We start from the raw sequence: 17,212 nt of genomic DNA, 5'->3' as shown, positions 1-17,212 counted from the left end.
ACCCCGACTATCACGGCTCTATCAGTCTCATACGCAGTAGGGAGATTACACCAGACCTCCTGTTCTTACGTATTCTTAAACTAACCCTCTTTCAACACAGCCTTTGCTGGACATCCTGGAAAAAAAAATAAAATAAAAATGCTGGCTTTAGATTTGTGAGGGCCTCGTACACAGACGGCAAGGCTGGCCAGGGCTGTCAGCGCTGATGCACGGGGCCGATCACACACCTGAGTACAGGTTTGTGCAGCCATCGTCAGCTCCTTCATCAACTCACAACGGTGTTCCGATGCGGTGCAGCTGCATGGAGGTTGCGAGTGTGAAGCTGCTCACAAGTGTTTCACAGCTTATTTAAGGATGGAAAGGTAGACATGTAAACACAGACTGAGGCCGCTCTAGCGCCCTTCTCCAAAAGCCTCCTCTTCCCTTTGTACGTGGAATTGCTAAGCTAAGGAAGGTTAGGTCGTGCCGTGTGGCATTTGGCCTTCAAACCTCAGACTGACTTTTTCTGCTAAACACACTTGTCCTAAGTGTCACTTTGGTGCTGTTTGTTGTTTTGTGTTTGTTGGTGGTTTTTTTTTCCTGAACAGGAACCAGCGTACATTTGTCTGGAAGGAAGGAAACTGCAGCTGACCCGTATTCTGAAGCCGGAGCTCATCCTCAGAGTTTGCCAAGGCTGCTGAAAGGATGTGGCGAAACATCAGCTTTCTCTCTTAAAAAAAAAAAAAAGAGCTAAAAGCAACTCACAAGTTCACACGGGCAACTCTGAACTTGCAGTGTGGTTTGCGCACCTCCTACAAGCCTGTTTTTAAATAAGCTTACTTTTAGGCAGTATTTTTGAACCAAAGGTATGCATGTTCAAGTACCTAAAAATGCTGGCCCTGCCAACGTTACACTCACTTTCGCTTTTACATGCCCACATTTGAATATGTAACCCTGCCCATACCTCATTCCCAAACGCAGATATTACTTGGAATGGTCAGAGTGGAGAAGAGTGTCCAAACGTTTCAAACCCTGTACAAATAGTCAGTCAAAACAGTTTTGGGAGCAGCAGCGCTTATTTAAAATCCCCCACAGTGATGCTGTGAGTCAGTGCTCTGCTCAAATCCATTTGCATTTTTTCTTTTCATCAAATAAGGCTTTTACTTGCTGGAGCTGCTTCTGGACTTCTTCAAACCCCCGTTCTCGCTCGAGTTTGCTGACAATCTGTTAATTAGCAAAAAAGAGAATCATTTTTTTAGTGCTTATTTTACTTGCTGGTTTTTAAAGCCTGCTTTTCTGCATTCCAACAACTACTGGCAGAAAAACCCATCTGAATGCCTGCCTATATGTAAACATTCTTTTCTGACTTTAACACTTTATTTTGGTAGTTTTCCTTTCAAGTCATTATGATTACAGGATTTGCAACACTTCCACAAAAGAATGACAGAGCCAAGCCAAAAAAAAAAACCACCCAAAACACCACCCAAAACACAAACCCAAACCAAATCCAACACATGTTCATCTCTCCAAGTGTGAGGCAAGGCCAGTGCTCCAGTTTTACCCTAGAGCAGATCTGCAAATGGTATTTTCTTTCTCTTCCTCTGCCCTCTAAACTGAGGGCAATAAACTGCTTCTCTTCCTCTAACTGGCCCACTTGGCAGGGGCCCAGGTGATCGGAAGGAGCACTACTGCTCTCTGAAAACTCTTTGCTGGCAACTCTACAAAGCGACTGAGGTCTCAGCAAACAATGGATGAGGTTTAGCTGCTCCGGGTCAAAAGCCAGAGGGGGAAGAGCAGAGGATGGGGTAAGTTTAGCCAGTACTAGCTTCAAAAAAAGCCAAAATGGGTGCTAAGATTAGAAAGTGTTCTGAAGTCCCCTGTATCAACAATTTTAATGAGCTTAATGAAGTGTACTGTCATTCTGAGTACCATCCCAAGCTTCTTTTAAGAGGCAAAGATTTGATGCTGAACCCAGACAATTTGAGATGTTACAGATCAGAAGCGGTAAGCGAGCCTCCAGGGTGACACAGAGCTGGATGATTACAGCAAGCGCTGATGCTGTGCGGCTGGGGATGAAAGAGCGAAAGCTCTGGTTGCTGGGAGACCCAGGCAACCTGCTGGAAGTGGTAAGGAGGCCTTCAGGCAACACACCCCTCTCGGCGCGTAGTCTACGCTGGCTCTTATCTGCGGCCCCGCGCAGGCACGCGCAGCCTCTGTTAAGGGTGCCGAGAAAAATGGAGTGGAGAATCTTATCATGCAAAGCAGAGGGCAGAGATTTTTTCTTACAAAGCAGCTTAGAGGTAGCCTGTGATTAAGTGCTTTCAGTTGAGAAAAGATTTCTTTTGTTAGCAATAGCAGGGACTGGAAGCTGTAGCTTCTTTTCTTTAAGAGAAAGACTATTAGAGCGGAGCGTAAGAGGGTTATGATGGGAAAGGAGCGGACACCTCTTGCTGCAAGGCTGAGCGTGCTCCGCTGAGGTGTTTGTACCGACTGTTAAATCGAGATCCCTGGTGCTACAGTCTAATCTGATTTCCGAATCTCCAGGGAAATGGAGCGCATGCACTGGAGTTGTGACAGGCATTAGCAGATACTCTGCAAACCCAGTAAAATGAGAAATCTAGACTGTACAGGAACTTTCTCAAAACTGCAGGGCAAATTTTATTGCTCCTGCCGCTGTGAAATACAGTGGTGACAGTAAAGGTGCATTTACAAACCCTTTGGCTTGTGACCCCTCTGAGCCCCACACAGCTCAGCGAGAGGAGCAGCCTCGGCCACATCCCTGCAGGGCTCTTTCTGGAGCAGCTCCCCATAAATCACACATGGGGCCAGCCCTTGGTTACTTTGTCAAGCCCAACTTTCAAGGCTGAGGGTGCAAGTTAACATGAAGGGGTCAAGCAGGGATAGCAAGACGTGCTTACCTCATCATAGTATTTCACTATGTATTTGCAGATTTCAATCAAGGCCACTTTCTCATTAAATTCATTTTCATGTTTCTAAAACAGAAAACAGTTCTGGTCAGATAGTTCTCCTTTTTAAAAAAAACTTCACATGAAAGCAAATGAAGTTGCTGCTTCTCAACCATACCTTGGATTCCTGAGTTAGAAATTCTTCAACCTCTGAAGTGGTCAATGGAGGCAGATCCCTGATGGCTTTATAGTACGCTTTCACCTCCTTCTTGTAGAGTGGAATGTCCTTAGCGTAGAGAAGTTTATTTGTTGGTGCTTCCTTAAGAGAAAATATTTGAAGCCTTGTCAATTTTCACAGCACAGATTTCCTAAGGTTCCACCTCCACATAGTTAATTGCATCTAATTGTGTCTGTTCTCCCTGTGACTCATTTCTCTTCGCGGTGGTTATACACAAGGAATCAAGGTTATGAAATAAAGATGAAGAACAGACGCAGGACCTCAGTAATGTGTTTCATGACAGTTGCTGTATAATTATTTCTATTGGCATCAGGAGTGATGGACAGTTGTCCCGTAGACCTATTTTTCTTTCTTACTTCCTCCTCACCGCTCCCCAGACCTGAAAGGGTGTGAAAGCAGAAGCAAGGGGCTTGAGGCTGATCCCTATTTACATACAGAGTACAGCAGGGCTGGGGTGAGCTCCCCATGGGTAACATGCCAGAGAGCCTTGCTAGATCCTGTCCCGGCAGAGCTTCCCCAAAACCTCTTTGGTCCCTACTGCTTCTTTTGCTCAGGGGTTCGAGCAGATGGAGAGCTGACGGCCAGGCACGCACAGCCAAAGGGATTTATTTTATTTTTTCCCCCAGAGGATTCAACAACCCAGGTCAGCGCTGACCTACCAGGCAGCTTTAGGCTCATGTGAGGAAATAAATGCTGATGTTCGTGGTAGGAGCTGAAGCCCCACCTGGAAACCATGTTTTCAGAATGTAAAAGTGGGGGTTGGTAGTTTCCTGTCACTGCTCTAGTTTAAATTCTGGGGAATAAACGACACAACCATGTGATATCTCGTCACTACTGTTTCCACTGTGTGATGAAATGATTTAAATGTTTGTTTTCTAAGTGGCTAAAGAACGTTTTAAGACAAAAGGCTAAAAATCACAAAAGTAAATACATTTGAGTACTAAAAGGCCACAAGATGTTTACTGCGTTGCAAACCTTTATTAGGTTTCAGCACCCCTTTTGAAATCGCTAACGGGAGCTGCTGTAGCAACAGTACCTCACAATGGATGTTAAGCACAGAACCCTAAGAGACCATGCTCACTTGCAGTTTTTCCATCAAGTGATGTGATTAGTTTTAATTCATGACATTTCACTCCTAAATTAAGACAAATAAGCATATTATTTGTTATTTACCTTTAACAGATGAGCACTTGGTTCAGCTCACATAGGAAATTAGTCCATTTTTATATAAATTTTTTGGGGGCTAAAAAATCTCTAGCCTGTTTTTCTTGGTAGTTATCAGCCTGAACAAATGCTTCCTGCTTTGGTCCAAAGAAAAGGAAAATATCCTCAGGAAAAAGGAAGTATTTCTGATCCCCAGAGTTCTGGACACTGTACTAAAGAGCTTTTGAATGTAAGAGTTCTGGACTTGTTACTCCAGTAAATAATTTTGCATATAAAAAGGGAGCAGCTAACAATACATGTGAAAGGAACCGTTTCAAACTTCAGAGCCCTTTCAAGTATTCTTACAGCTCCCAGTAGCTTACTATGTGTGTTTTCTGCACATTGGCATGTGGCAGACAAAATTTGGACTACTTATCAAATAATGTTAATACTTTTAAGACCTTTGTTTAAAAATTCTTTACAACTTCATTAAAATCTTACATTTTTCCACCCTCTTCCACATATTCTATAAACACACCGTGCAGAAACTAACTGCAGAGAAGACAAGCAGCAGTTAACTGTAAATACAGCATTCCAGTAGCTGTTATCTGTCTACTCCAGTGAATTCTTCAAAGCCTTCTGAGACGGAGCAACAAGGAATGGAAACCCAGCTTGATCAGGCCACTGATAGTTTTGCCCCTGATGTCAGCGGATCCAAGACTCCATCCTCTAAATCATTATACAGTTGAAAAAGACATTGGTTAAGGAGTTAGCAAAAGACTGGAGGGGCAGCATTACCTTCCCCAGTGTCTGTTCTGCCAGGGAAAAGGCGTCCATGAAAGCTTGTGCGATTACAGACAAACAGCCATCTATGTGTGAAGTCTTCTTAATATCAAAGACAAACTGGGGATTCTTCAGGATGTTCACCCAGAAGCGAAGAGGAAGACTAGACAGAGAAAGAAGCAGCATCTTTTTAAAAAACTAACCACTCAGGTAGCACAATGGCTTTAAACTGGTAGCTTAATTGCACTGCACTCATGGAAAGAAGCACATTTCTGGGCCGCTTATCCAAGTTAGAAAAGGAACCAGGGAACAAAGGCTACAGAGCAAACACATCAGTCACCCTTCCATCTTCAAATAATGCTCTCAGCCTGCAGATACTTCTTTCTGGGTGTGAAGTCAGTACGCAGACTTAGAAGTCCTGGAAGCTAGGGCGGTTCGTATCGGTATGCAACCAATATACTAAAATTACTGGGATCCACAAAGCCAAACCACATCTTCACCCAGACATGCCAAAATTTTAATTCTTCTGATCACAGCTGACCTGTTGCATCTTTGCAACTACATTTTCAGAGAGTGCACGCACTCCTGCACGTATCATATGGGCATACCTGTTCGTTTTCCATATATGGACCACGTCGGGGTCCGTAATTTTTTTGCTCTCAGCCTGGGCATCCAGAAAGTCAAAAAAGTACTTGATGGCAACAGGTGCTTTATTGTTGGGTAAACTCCAAATGCTCCTGAAGAGCTTTTCAACAACTGAATGAATTGCAACCTGAAATGTAAGAAAATGAACGGTGTTATTATTACACAAGAAAAGAAGAGGATTTCGTGTCTCAGAGAGCTGAGTGTGCCCCAAGGCAACCACACACGGAAATTACAATATGCTTGTGGTAAACATCTAGGCCATAGGTTATTGGCAAACAAGAGACTCAATAACAAAAATGAAAGTACAAATACACCATAATGAGTTGCTTTCAAACATCACATGTCCTGTCACTTTACTGAGAGGAGAATTGTGAACTTTGTGATAAATCGTAGGCGGAAGGAATCACTCGTTCCAACCAAGATAACATCAACTCTTCAGATACTGTTGGCACCATTGCTACAGGCATTTGGAACTTGTGACTGGAAGTATGAGGGAGGTGAGTGAAAGGATTTTAACCACTTCTCTAGGGCACTGGTCTTCACGGTGCCATCTGTGACACACGTTGAACACGTGCTTATCAACACTTCACAGCCAAGCGACTGTGGCGCTTGATCTAATTCTAGGGTAACAGTTTTAGGTGGCGTACAAAGACACTAACATTAGAGAGAAGAACTGAAAACTGGGTATTTCTGATCCAGATGTGAAGCTATTTGGCTCACAAAAAGCAAGGGCTTGGTTGCTGATGGACTCACTGACATCATCACAGAGTATTCATAAGTAGAGGCAATCAAAGCAAAACACCGTTTTGTGGGTTTTTTTCCCTCACATCTGTTCCGAAGATCAGTTCAGCCCAATCTCCTCTCATCAAGAAGGATTTAAGTCTATCCCAGGGCCTTGATCCGCTACTGGCCAATTCATTTCACATGGCAAACTCTGCAATTGTGTCTGTGTGCGTGTACGCGTGAGAGAGACACGGTTCAATGCAATTTCCTTTAGTGCACGGCGTACCATGGGTGGCATTTCACAGTGCAGGAAATCAAAGCACTGTTCTTCAGAGCACTTGGAGAAGGAGATGATTAATTTAAAGCCCTTTAAAAGGACTGTTTCTTAAAAGCCTCATCTTTTCTTTTGTACTTCTGTCTTCCAACATATTACTGGTTTACTCCAGCAGTTCCTAAGGGCTTTTGTTAGCTTCCACAGCTAATGAGAAATGACCAGTCTTCACTCTCACTTTGAATAGTGTCCCAAATTACTTCAGATGCTATCAACAATCTAATTAAATAATGATTGATAGATTTTTAAATGCAACAAGGCCATCATCATCATCCCTTCAGGCCTCTTGTATCACACAGCGCCCAGTGTTGTGCACTGATTAATATTTTAAGCAATACGCTGTTGCAAAGAGTTTTATAACCCTTTTGAGTAAGTCAGAAACAAGATGACATTACCAGAGGGAGTGAGCAGGGCTTATTCCTAAGGAATGTGCACTGTATACATTGGGTAATCGTATTATAAATCCTAAGGACCTTGTTTTGAAAATTAATCTAGTTATTTTGGATGCTTAATTTGAGACCCTAAAGGATTATTTCATTTCATGGGCAATATTTTGTGAAACTCGGGCCTTGGAAGTTGTCTCTAAGCTGGGCAAACTGTAGTAGGGAGTGAGGAGATTGCTGACTGAAAGCTGTCTCTCCAGAAGGGATTGTTCTCACTCTGTGGGACTTGGTGGCAAAACTCATTTTCTATGAGCTCAGTAACTACCTTTTTTCTTTAACTTTTAAAAGGTTGTGCTTACTGAGGAGAGAGAGAGTGCAAGTAACAGACATTTTAGAACTCTAGCACTAGAAAACCTGAAATGTGTCCGTCTTCAAACGGTCACAATCCATAGTTAGCACAGTGATTTTTATAGGTTACTTTTTTATTTAACATTTGATATACATGCAGGAAGTCTGCACAATTTCTGCTTTGATTTCTATTTCTGCTGTGCCAAACTAGCCAAGCCTAACATCAGCCCTCCCCCAAAATAAGACCTTTACAGATTACCTTGGTTGACAGCAGCTTTGTCAGATACATTTCTTTCACTTTGAATTTTTGCTTTCCTTTGTGACCTGCTCCTTTCACATCTTTGTTTGTTTCGAAGTCTGGTAAAATCTGTCATGGAGAGATTAGAGAGATTACACAGATACAAATACAGCTCAGTATTAAATCTACCACTTAACAGTGTAATCACTGAACTCACCAAATGACAGTGTTCGTTGGAGTAGTCCACATCTAAACAACAGAAAGCAGAGAGCAAACAGGCATTAATGAAACACACAGCTACGAGCTTGTGAATTCTGCTGGGCTCTGGGCTGTGCAGCAGGGTGCATGCCAGGACACCGAGCGAGCAAGCAGGCTCCACGTCATGCTTTTCCTGCCTGCGGTCTGAGAGAAGCCTCTGAGAAATGTACAGCTCCTGGCTCATCTCCCCAGTGCCAACCTGTAGCTTGGACCACTAAGTTAAGGTTGGAGCACCTGCATCACATGGGTAGGTGAGACAAACTGATCCCTTGTAAACACCCTTTAACTCCTGACATGCTGTGGAGATAGCTGAGTCAAAGCTTTCAGAAACAGAGTCAAGAGAATAAGGAAAATTCCAAACCTGTGGTTTTTTATGCCCGTCTCTGGACGGTGCACCACTATGTCCATGATGCACAACGCCGGGCAGCGGAGCAGGGCATGTTCCCTGTGCTGGTCTCACGAGTCAGCACTTTGCATCACTGGGCTTTCCTGCCCTGCTTTCCTGCCTATGGGTCTGGATCTTTAAGCATTCATTTGCCAAGGACTGTAAGTCCTTCTGTCCTTCTTTCCTTTGCCTTCTTCCTTCCTCCTAGGCCTACTGTGCCTGCCAGAAGCCCAGAGCCAGGGTAACACGGCTCTTCATTTGAGTCAGCTGTATCAAAGTGCCAATTTTTCTGACCTCCTATTGACCAAGACACAACCGGTCACAGCTCAGCTCTCTGCATTCCCAGCCCATTCTCCACAAAAGATTAGGTTGCAGTTCTTTTGTTACCTGATAGGGTATTTGTCTTCTTTTTAAAGACTTTTATGGTTGCTCCATTTGAAATCTGAAAGCATTTTTTTCCTGCTGAAACAAAAGTGTCTAGAATTCACAAAGCCCTCAGTTTCATTTCCTCTGTCCTTAAGTCCGTGGCAGGGCAGGAGCGTGCCAGCCCAGCGTGCCAGCCCATTTTGGTCTCACCATGGTGTGCACGGCTCTCAGCAGGCAGCCAGGGCTGGGTTTTGAGGCATGGGTAGCAGTCGCAGTTTGTTAACCTTACCTGGCAAGGTGGGAAGGCAGTTCTTCCCACAAACCAGCCTTTAAGACCTTTCCCTTTCTTTGATTTTTCTGGTTCAGCCCCTATTTGGATATTTTCATTTTCATGTACTGCTTTGTGCTGCGTCTTGCACCCATCTTTCTACAGATTGCCCAGGTTGAATTCTCCGGCTCCAATGCGACAGGATCTTACGGGAAGGTGAAGCAGGGAGGGGAACACAAGGATGATTTCTCTTCTGGCTCCCTTTCTTCCAGCTCAGTCCATTCCCCCATGCCCTGTGGAGGGGCCATGTTGAGGGTCTAGCCTGGCGTTCCCAAGAACTGTTGTCAAACTGAGCAAAATATTTACGCCTCATGGACCATAAAGTCAAGATCCATATCTAGCTACCTTGGGATTTCTAGGAAAATCTACCTCCCTCCTTCCCTGAATTTATAGTGCCGCCAGGATGGTAACTATTATCTTTAAAAGAAACTGGCAAGTCATGCTTTTATTGTCAAAGAGTAAATCAGAAACGGCTCCCGCTGAGAACTACACCACTGCTCTGCTGTCAAATGTTGGCTCTTGCCAAGTGCTAGTGTACTTGCCTCTGTAATTAGAAAAACAACTGGCCGGTTCTAGGAAGGGATCTCTGCCAAAATAATTTAAGTGTTTTTTAAACCTTGGCAGCCAGCCTGGTGTGAGAAACCAGTTTTAACATTAAGATACTCTATCAAAAGCTGTGTCTTGCGCCAAAGAAATCTGCACTTACACTTGCTCCTGGAAGGTAAATGCAATCTATTTTACAAGTATGGTTTTTTACAGGGTTTCCATTTATCATACAGTGTTTCAGAGCTCTTTCAGATAACACAGAGCACTTTAAAACCACACTACAAGTGGGAAATATGCTCTAAGGCTAGCTTGTGAGGTGACACGAACACCCAGCGAGTCCTCCTACTTGGCCGTGTAGATAGGTAAACAGGAACAGGGCTACCCAGCAGCTTACCCCCTCCCAGCGCGGCGTGGGCAACACGCTGCCTCCGCTCCTTCTCCCTCTCCACGAAGCAGGAGAGCAGCCCAATGCTGAAATGTGTTGGCTCCTGTTCTGAGGGAGATGAGCAGAGCTTGGAGGGAGAACAGTGCTTCCCTCCAGGAACCAGAGGCGTTGGTGCAGTGCAGGCATGAGCCAAGCTCCCACTTCAGGTTTTATTTCTGGGACAAATGATGCTTTTAGCATTGAGTGGGATATGCTGTCCCTTCTTTATCATTACTGCAGCAGCCATACTTGCTGTTTCTTTCAGTGTGATCCAATAAAAAAAACCCCAAACTCCTTCTTTTTGTCTCCTGCTGCATAAACCACTTTTCATGGTGGGCTGCTCCCATGGACACTTCAAAACATCTTTACTTTGTCAGGTGCGTTACTGAGGGGGGACAAACAGGGAGAGGAGAGAGCTGTTCAGATCCACACAACATGGAGTTCAGCTACTTTCCAAAACAGAAGATGTAGTAGTGTGGTTCTAGGCCTCTTCCTTGTTCTCCAGGCCTCCTGTCCTCCCTATAACCCAGTTCTTCTCAGTGAGCTCCCCGGATCACACATTTAGATTCGCTCTCTGGGGATGTGCCTGCTCTGGAACGTGCAATGCTGCTACAGGCTGAGAAATTGGAGATCTGTGACAGGACAGCAGATCTGAAAGGGGTTCTCTAGCTCTCTTCTTGCGTGGGAAATAGGACATCATGATAATCAGCAACTTTCTTGTCAAGGCTTGTGGTTATTCTCATGCAAACAACAGTGCAGACCTCACAAATAATCACATCAATAACCCTACTAGGAGCAAACAATCACAGCAAAAGGAGCACACAAGTCAGAGACACATGAAAGTCTAATAAGAGTACAGTGGATTTTTTTTCCCTTCAGAAACACCACACAAAAAGGCAAACATCCCCTACCTGTGTATCTTAAAAATAAGTGGAGAAACTAAGTCTGCTTTTTCAAGAGTGACTGGTGATTCTGGGACCATTACAACAAAACTCTCATGCTCCGGTATCTTAAAAAGATTTGATGGTAGTTTCCAGTTTCAAAAATCTGATTAGTTTGTAGCATTTAAGGCTAGCAAACAAAAAGAAAAATTCAGGCCTGCCACAAAACTCTAGGCACTATTGAAATGTAAGTTGGAATTCCTCAGGCAACGTTACTACCCTCACAGCGTGTATGCAATGTTCCTTTTTCTTGCTAGACGCTTTTACATTCCTTTTTGCATTAATATGCATACGAGAAAATAAACTAGATATGCTAATGGCTGATACTTGCCACTAAGCCACCGCCTAAAATGACACTAAGCTGCTGCCTAAAATGTACATTATTTTGTCAGTGGCAGAAAAAGCGAACTAAAATATCTAACAGAGATACCCAGCACAATTTCCAAAAGGCAGCTGCTAAGCTATAATTAGTGTAGTTACAGCTTTGCAAAAACAACTGAGCCTCCAACCTAACTTGCATCTGCCTGCAGAAACCTCAGACGAAAACAAGGGCTGGGACAAAGATACCCAGGGATGACAGTGATCAAACAGAGCAGACTCATCTGCCATGAAGTATGGCATCCATGAGCCATGGCATGCCATGGGCTCAGGAAGTGCAAAAAGCTGCCAAGTAAAATCGGGGAGCACTTGCAATAGCTGCCCGTAGTGAAGAGGGCAGGTACGATCACATTTGACAGAAGTTCAAATATCTAATCAGATTCAAATCTACGTTGACCTTTACTGCATAGACTCTGCAACACTACAATGTCCTAATTTGTACAAAATCTTTACAAGTAGAGTGGAGGAAGTCCCATGTTAATCTACAGACAAGATTCAAGAGAGGCACAGGAAAAGCTGTATTTAAGACACCGGATGGTGACTCAGGACATCTGGGGTCACTGCTGCCTGCCCAGGAGGTAAGGAGAGCAACCAACGCCTACAGAAATCTGTAAAGTGACTCCAAATGAGCTTGCTCCAGATCTGAGCAGCCTTGTGCTTCGCCCAAGCTACAAACAGTCCTGCTAGGAGTCCTTGTTTCTCTCTGTGGATGGCACTGTATTTGCTCACGCAGACAGCAACCTGTTCAGGGCTGGCTCAGGTTTCCCAGCACCATACTGCATTGCATGGCACAGACCTACACTCATCAACAAAACTTCTAAATAAATAAAAATTGATTATTATGTTAAGAGCCAGACTTTCAAATTCAACAATGAGGCATGAAGAAAGCTCACTAATAGCACTTGGCGTACTAACCTCATTTCCAAAATCTATCTGTAAGCATCAAAACATGAGCTACCGTATCACCCAAGGCAAATCATCTGTTGCACATTTTATCCCAGCCTCTCACCCTCTATTTTGACTACCGTCAGTGGAAACTCCTCAGACAGGCACTGCTGCTTGCTACGCTTTTACACCCAGAAGGGCTCTGCCGCCAGTTGCAGCCTTGTGTTGTTGCAATGATGGATAGATTATTGCAGCATTGAAAATGACTGGTTTACAGGTGCATTGCAAGTGGAGGAGGAAACTTATGGTACAAGTGGTGACAGTAGATGGAAGCAGAAACAGAGAGAAAAAGGGAAGGAGGCTGACACAGGAGGTCTCAAGAGAAGACTGAGCAAACTCATCGATCCTTTTTATTCTGACTTTCAATGAGCTTTCACAAGTATCCCTACTGTCTGTTCAGCTAATCAAAATATGAGGTGGGAAGAGGTAAACAATTGCTCATGGTGCAACAAAAACTCAGCAGCAGAGACTAGAAAAGACTCAAGGCTATGTTCGTAGCTGGAAATCAGATTCTGTTTTAACTGAAACGCTCAACAGAACAGTCTACCTGGTACGCTTGAACCAAGCAACCTGCAGCAAGTAAATCTCTGAAAAGTAACAGAAAACATATGACTCATTGGCAAGAAAGTTGTGTGTCATGCATTTCTTTCCTTTTCTTCATGATGCTCAGCTACCTTTTCAAGATTTTGATCAATCAAGATACTTCTGTGCAGACAGCATTTAGGAGTTGGGGAGAAACTGCTTCACGATTCATTGGTATGGCTTCTGCGCTTACCTCGTAATGACCGATGGTATTTAGCTTCCTTTTCCCATCTTCCATCACCTCTGAGGAAGCATCAATATCTAACAATTCTCTTTGCTGCTCCTCAGACGCAAGTTCTGCAGTATGACAGCAACAGAAAACAATTAACATCCCAATGGCATTCTCACCGTACAGATGTTTGTAAAGAAAAACAACACCTAATTATTTTTGGATCAGTGGCTCCCCACTGAGCTGTTTCTTGCTGTCCTTGTGCTAGGTCACATGAGAGTGGTTTGGCACTCCCACACTACAGATTCCTTTTCTGGGGTGACAGCCTGGGTGGCTTCCATTATTGCAGGCTATTGACGCTTCACTTTGTGTTGGTCAAGGCAGAGTTTTTGGAGGTGCTTTCACCTAATCTAGTTATTCTGTTGCACAAACATGCCCTGGTGTTACAGCCACCTTGGGACTAGAAGAAAGGTTTCACAAGCCACTTCTAAGAGATCACTAAAATGAACTGTACAAGACTGACATAGTATTTGTGAAGGGTGACCAGGCACTGGTGGTGGATGTAAACATCAGATATGAAAGTAAATTATCATCACTTGCCGACACAGCATCTGAGAAGGAGAGGAAATAGCAACATCTTAGGGAGCAAGTCCAGGAGGTGCCGAATGCCAACAATGTAGAGTTTGTTGGATTTCCTGTTGGAGCATGTGGGAAGCGGTATGGTGGCAACTACAGGCTTTTATCTGACCTTGAGCTCTTGAAAACCCAACAAGAAAAGGTGGCTCGACTCATCTGCTGGAATGGCCTTATTTACATCTGCAGATACTGTACGTATCTTTGTGAGTTACATGCGTACTATTATATAGTTATCTGTCTGTAAATAAACTATATTTGCGGGTTCTTCTGATCAAGGGGAACATCGGCCTGTTGGAAGGAAGGGCAGCAGGAGGGGTAGTAGGTAGGGACTAAAGTACTTGGTGATCATGACAAGTCACCTTACCTGCTGACAAAATTTATCAGCTAGCTGTACTTAGGTGGACAGGCCACCTTACTTAAGCCAGAAAAGAAACATGTAAGTTAGACGTGTTCAATAAATAACATGTGTTTGTTAACTGCATGTTGAAGTCTCTGCAGAAGCAAAGCAGATGTATTCCAATGTTCTAACCGGTAGCATAAATGATCTAGTATTTCCCTAGAAATTCCTTACAAAAGCTATGTTCTGCCTAAACCCTAAAAAAAAAATCAAAGGTAGGAATTCCTGACAAGAAAACTCTACAGACAAACCAGTGAACTCCACGAAAATATAACACACTGACACTCTCTTACCAAGACCAATTTCATCCAGCTGAAGACCATAAGGAAAGCCATTCTTATTAAGGAAAGCCTGGAGGCTCTTCTCCTTGGCTTGGCCTATGGTGTCACAGTCCAGAACATTAACTTGAATAGTTTGACAGGCAACTCCACTCTCATTTTCTGGGATTTTTTCAAAGATAACGTTCACTGTCTGGGGAAAGAAACACATGTTATTCTGACTTACAGGGAATACCTGGCATGGGAAACCGATAAACTTCTGACAGCAAACCTGAGGGATTTTCAGCATATTTATTATTAAAGCTATTTCAAATAAAGATTAGTTGAAGGAATTACACAATGATGCATTTAGAATTCCTCGTGCCTGAAGAATCAAAGATATATAGCTGTGTATTTCCAAAAGTGTATTTTGTATTCTGCCTTAGTGCAAATCTATTTCAGTGAATTACCAACAAAAAGACAGGACACCAGGAAAAATTACAATGCGTGTTCTAAAAATAGCAGATCTTTTATTTAAAATGAATGCCTTAAAAGCAAAACTGTAAGCAACTAGAGATCTGATAAGGTTGCTAAGTAAGTCGTCATGGTAAGCATGATTGATTCTGAGTGGATAGGAAGCAGTGTTAAAATGCATATTTACACCAGCAGATTATGCTGAGTGCCTTATATCATACAAAAAAAAAAATACAGCTGTGTCTCTTGAGGCAGCAGAGACAGGGCTACTGCAGAAGCAGTGGAAAGGGAAGGCATGTTCGAAGCAGACAGAACCCAAAGCATTCCACATCTGCACAGAAAAGTGTGATTTATTCTACTAGTTGCTACTCCGAGTCACTCACTCACATAACCTGTCCAGTTACAACATCCCTGCCCTTTAGCTCACAGCTACTCAGCTGGGACACAACTCATCTGTTAGGCTGCACACACAGGGAGTACGGGCTAGAGGTGGCAATGAGACTGGGTGACCGTCTCCAGGGAATGTTTTTAGCCAGGTCATGTTTCTGGTCTGGTCAGGCAGATCAACTGCCAAAAGGCAGGGAAAAAGGGATGAGCAGGGAATTGCTAGTGTCGAGCGGTAACAGCAATCATTTCCAGTGCCGCAGCCTGCTCCTTGCAGAGAAATCACTGTTCAGCTACACGGATACAGATGTTCTGCTGGAGATGTCTTGGGACAGAATTAAAACAAGTGTTTTAGGTGCCAGCACTTGACTGCAAGTGGCATAAGAAAAATTTGTGTACTTGAACCATTCCGGCTGTTGGACGTTTCTGGTACAAAACATATCTTTTGACTGAAATGAGAGGACTGCAGGTGTGACTTGGTGAAGGAGCAATCGTTAAAAGAGGAAGCAACTAAAAAAAATTTTTTCCCTGCTGTCATGTGAAGGAAAGAACTTCTGTCCAGGTTGCTGCACGGACAACTTTTCTCAGAAAAACAGGTAGTTATTAATAGTTGTAGAATGCTATTTTCTGCTTTATTACCCAGCAAGAGTGGAAATTACAACACACTGGTGGTGAAAAAAAAGTAGTCCAGTGAGACATAGATTAACTTCACTGTTTCTACAGAAGCAAAAGTGGTATTAAAAAGAGTTGCAAAACTATGAAGATCAGGATTTTACAAAGACTAGGGCATAACTGAAGTAACTGAGAATAACTTAATCAGGACACCGAGTTGTTTAATTGTGAGGAAAATGAGTCCATGGAAAGGACAGACAGAACAGAAGAGGAGGATATGTGGTAACGGTGCCTGCAGAAGGAGAAGCAGACTGGATGCCATGCCTCAGGTTGGGATTTCATGCGGAAAATTAGTAAAAAATATATTGGCACAGGAATGAGGGAGTCATGCTTGGTTAGGTCCACAGACCAACTGAACAGACAGCAGTCCTGTCCTTGACTTTGGTTGCCCTGAGGTCATGGTCTTGTAGGACAAAAATGTGGACAGGGACTAACTGTATTTTGTCTTTGGAACACTCATTTTAATCAAAGTCTTTGTCTCTTCTGTTCTCCAAACTGATCTTTCTGGAGTAGCTACTCACACTTTAACTGATGTTGATTTGTCTTTACATCCTTGGAAGCATTCCTTCCTTTAGTCTATCCTTTCCTCCTAACATTATTCCTACGCTGCAATATTCATGTTCCTGCTTCTTCATTTCCTCTTCCTTTCAGACTATCAAGAGAAACTGTCTTTTCTCTGCTGCATTTCCTTTTCAGCACATGCTCTCACACAGATTGCACATAAATGTTATTAGCATGCCAGTGTCCTCCCATCCCTGCTCAACTCATTGCAGGATGTCAGGACTGTAAAATGGGAGAAGTGGTCCTTTATGTAGGTGGAACAGGAGTCATTTCTGGACTCCTTAATCAAAAGTATTCACAATGCGAGGATCCTAACAACACTTTACGACACAAAGAAGTGGTCAGATGGGAAGAAACAGTTAAATGCACGAAAGTCTCTAAACCAAGAGAGCCAGACAGTTTTGCTGATATGATTTCCTGCAGAAGTTAATCTTAAGTGACGAAGCAATTGATGGGGAGCTAGGAAAGCCAATTATTATTAAGTCTTCTCTCTGTAGCTGAAGTTTTCATAAATCAGCTTCAACCTGTCTGACAGCACAGTCCCTGGCTTTAGAAACCATTAATCAGAAGCTGACAGTCACAATCACTGCATTTAGACACAAAGTGTAGAACTGGAAAAAGAATCAGAAATGACTGTAAAATTATGAAAGCCCTTTTATGATCGGCTCTGAAGGTCAGAAAACATTTAAAAGAAATCACAGGAGGACACATGGAAGTCACGAGGAAACATCATCAGGCCCTTTTCTAAGCTCTCTCACTTTGCAAAGGAAACAAAAAAACCAAGTTAACTTA

The 17,212-nt window shown here is 43.3% G+C and overlaps 1 protein-coding gene across 1 annotated transcript in view; it reads right to left on the bottom strand.

Annotated features, from left to right (window-relative positions):
• Positions 1–1,040: 1,040 nt before the first annotated feature.
• Positions 1,041–17,212, bottom strand: part of PLXNC1 (plexin C1) — a 69,041-nt gene continuing 52,869 nt past the window's right edge. The window contains exons 24-33 of the mRNA XM_009698132.1: positions 14,366–14,539; positions 13,064–13,167; positions 8,748–8,802; positions 7,935–7,966; positions 7,739–7,846; positions 5,658–5,821; positions 5,065–5,212; positions 3,064–3,204; positions 2,898–2,972; positions 1,041–1,203 (exon numbers count right to left, since the gene is read on the bottom strand). Coding sequence (XP_009696434.1) covers positions 1,099–1,203; positions 2,898–2,972; positions 3,064–3,204; positions 5,065–5,212; positions 5,658–5,821; positions 7,739–7,846; positions 7,935–7,966; positions 8,748–8,802; positions 13,064–13,167; positions 14,366–14,539 — 1,106 coding nt within the window. The 3' untranslated portion in view covers positions 1,041–1,098. The remainder of the gene's footprint in view (positions 1,204–2,897; positions 2,973–3,063; positions 3,205–5,064; positions 5,213–5,657; positions 5,822–7,738; positions 7,847–7,934; positions 7,967–8,747; positions 8,803–13,063; positions 13,168–14,365; positions 14,540–17,212) is intronic.

Source organism: Cariama cristata, unplaced genomic scaffold (assembly GCF_000690535.1).
Source record: "Cariama cristata isolate BGI_N322 unplaced genomic scaffold, ASM69053v1 scaffold6024, whole genome shotgun sequence".
NCBI lineage: Eukaryota > Metazoa > Chordata > Aves > Cariamiformes > Cariamidae > Cariama > Cariama cristata.
This window is presented reverse-complemented; position numbering and strand designations above follow the sequence as displayed.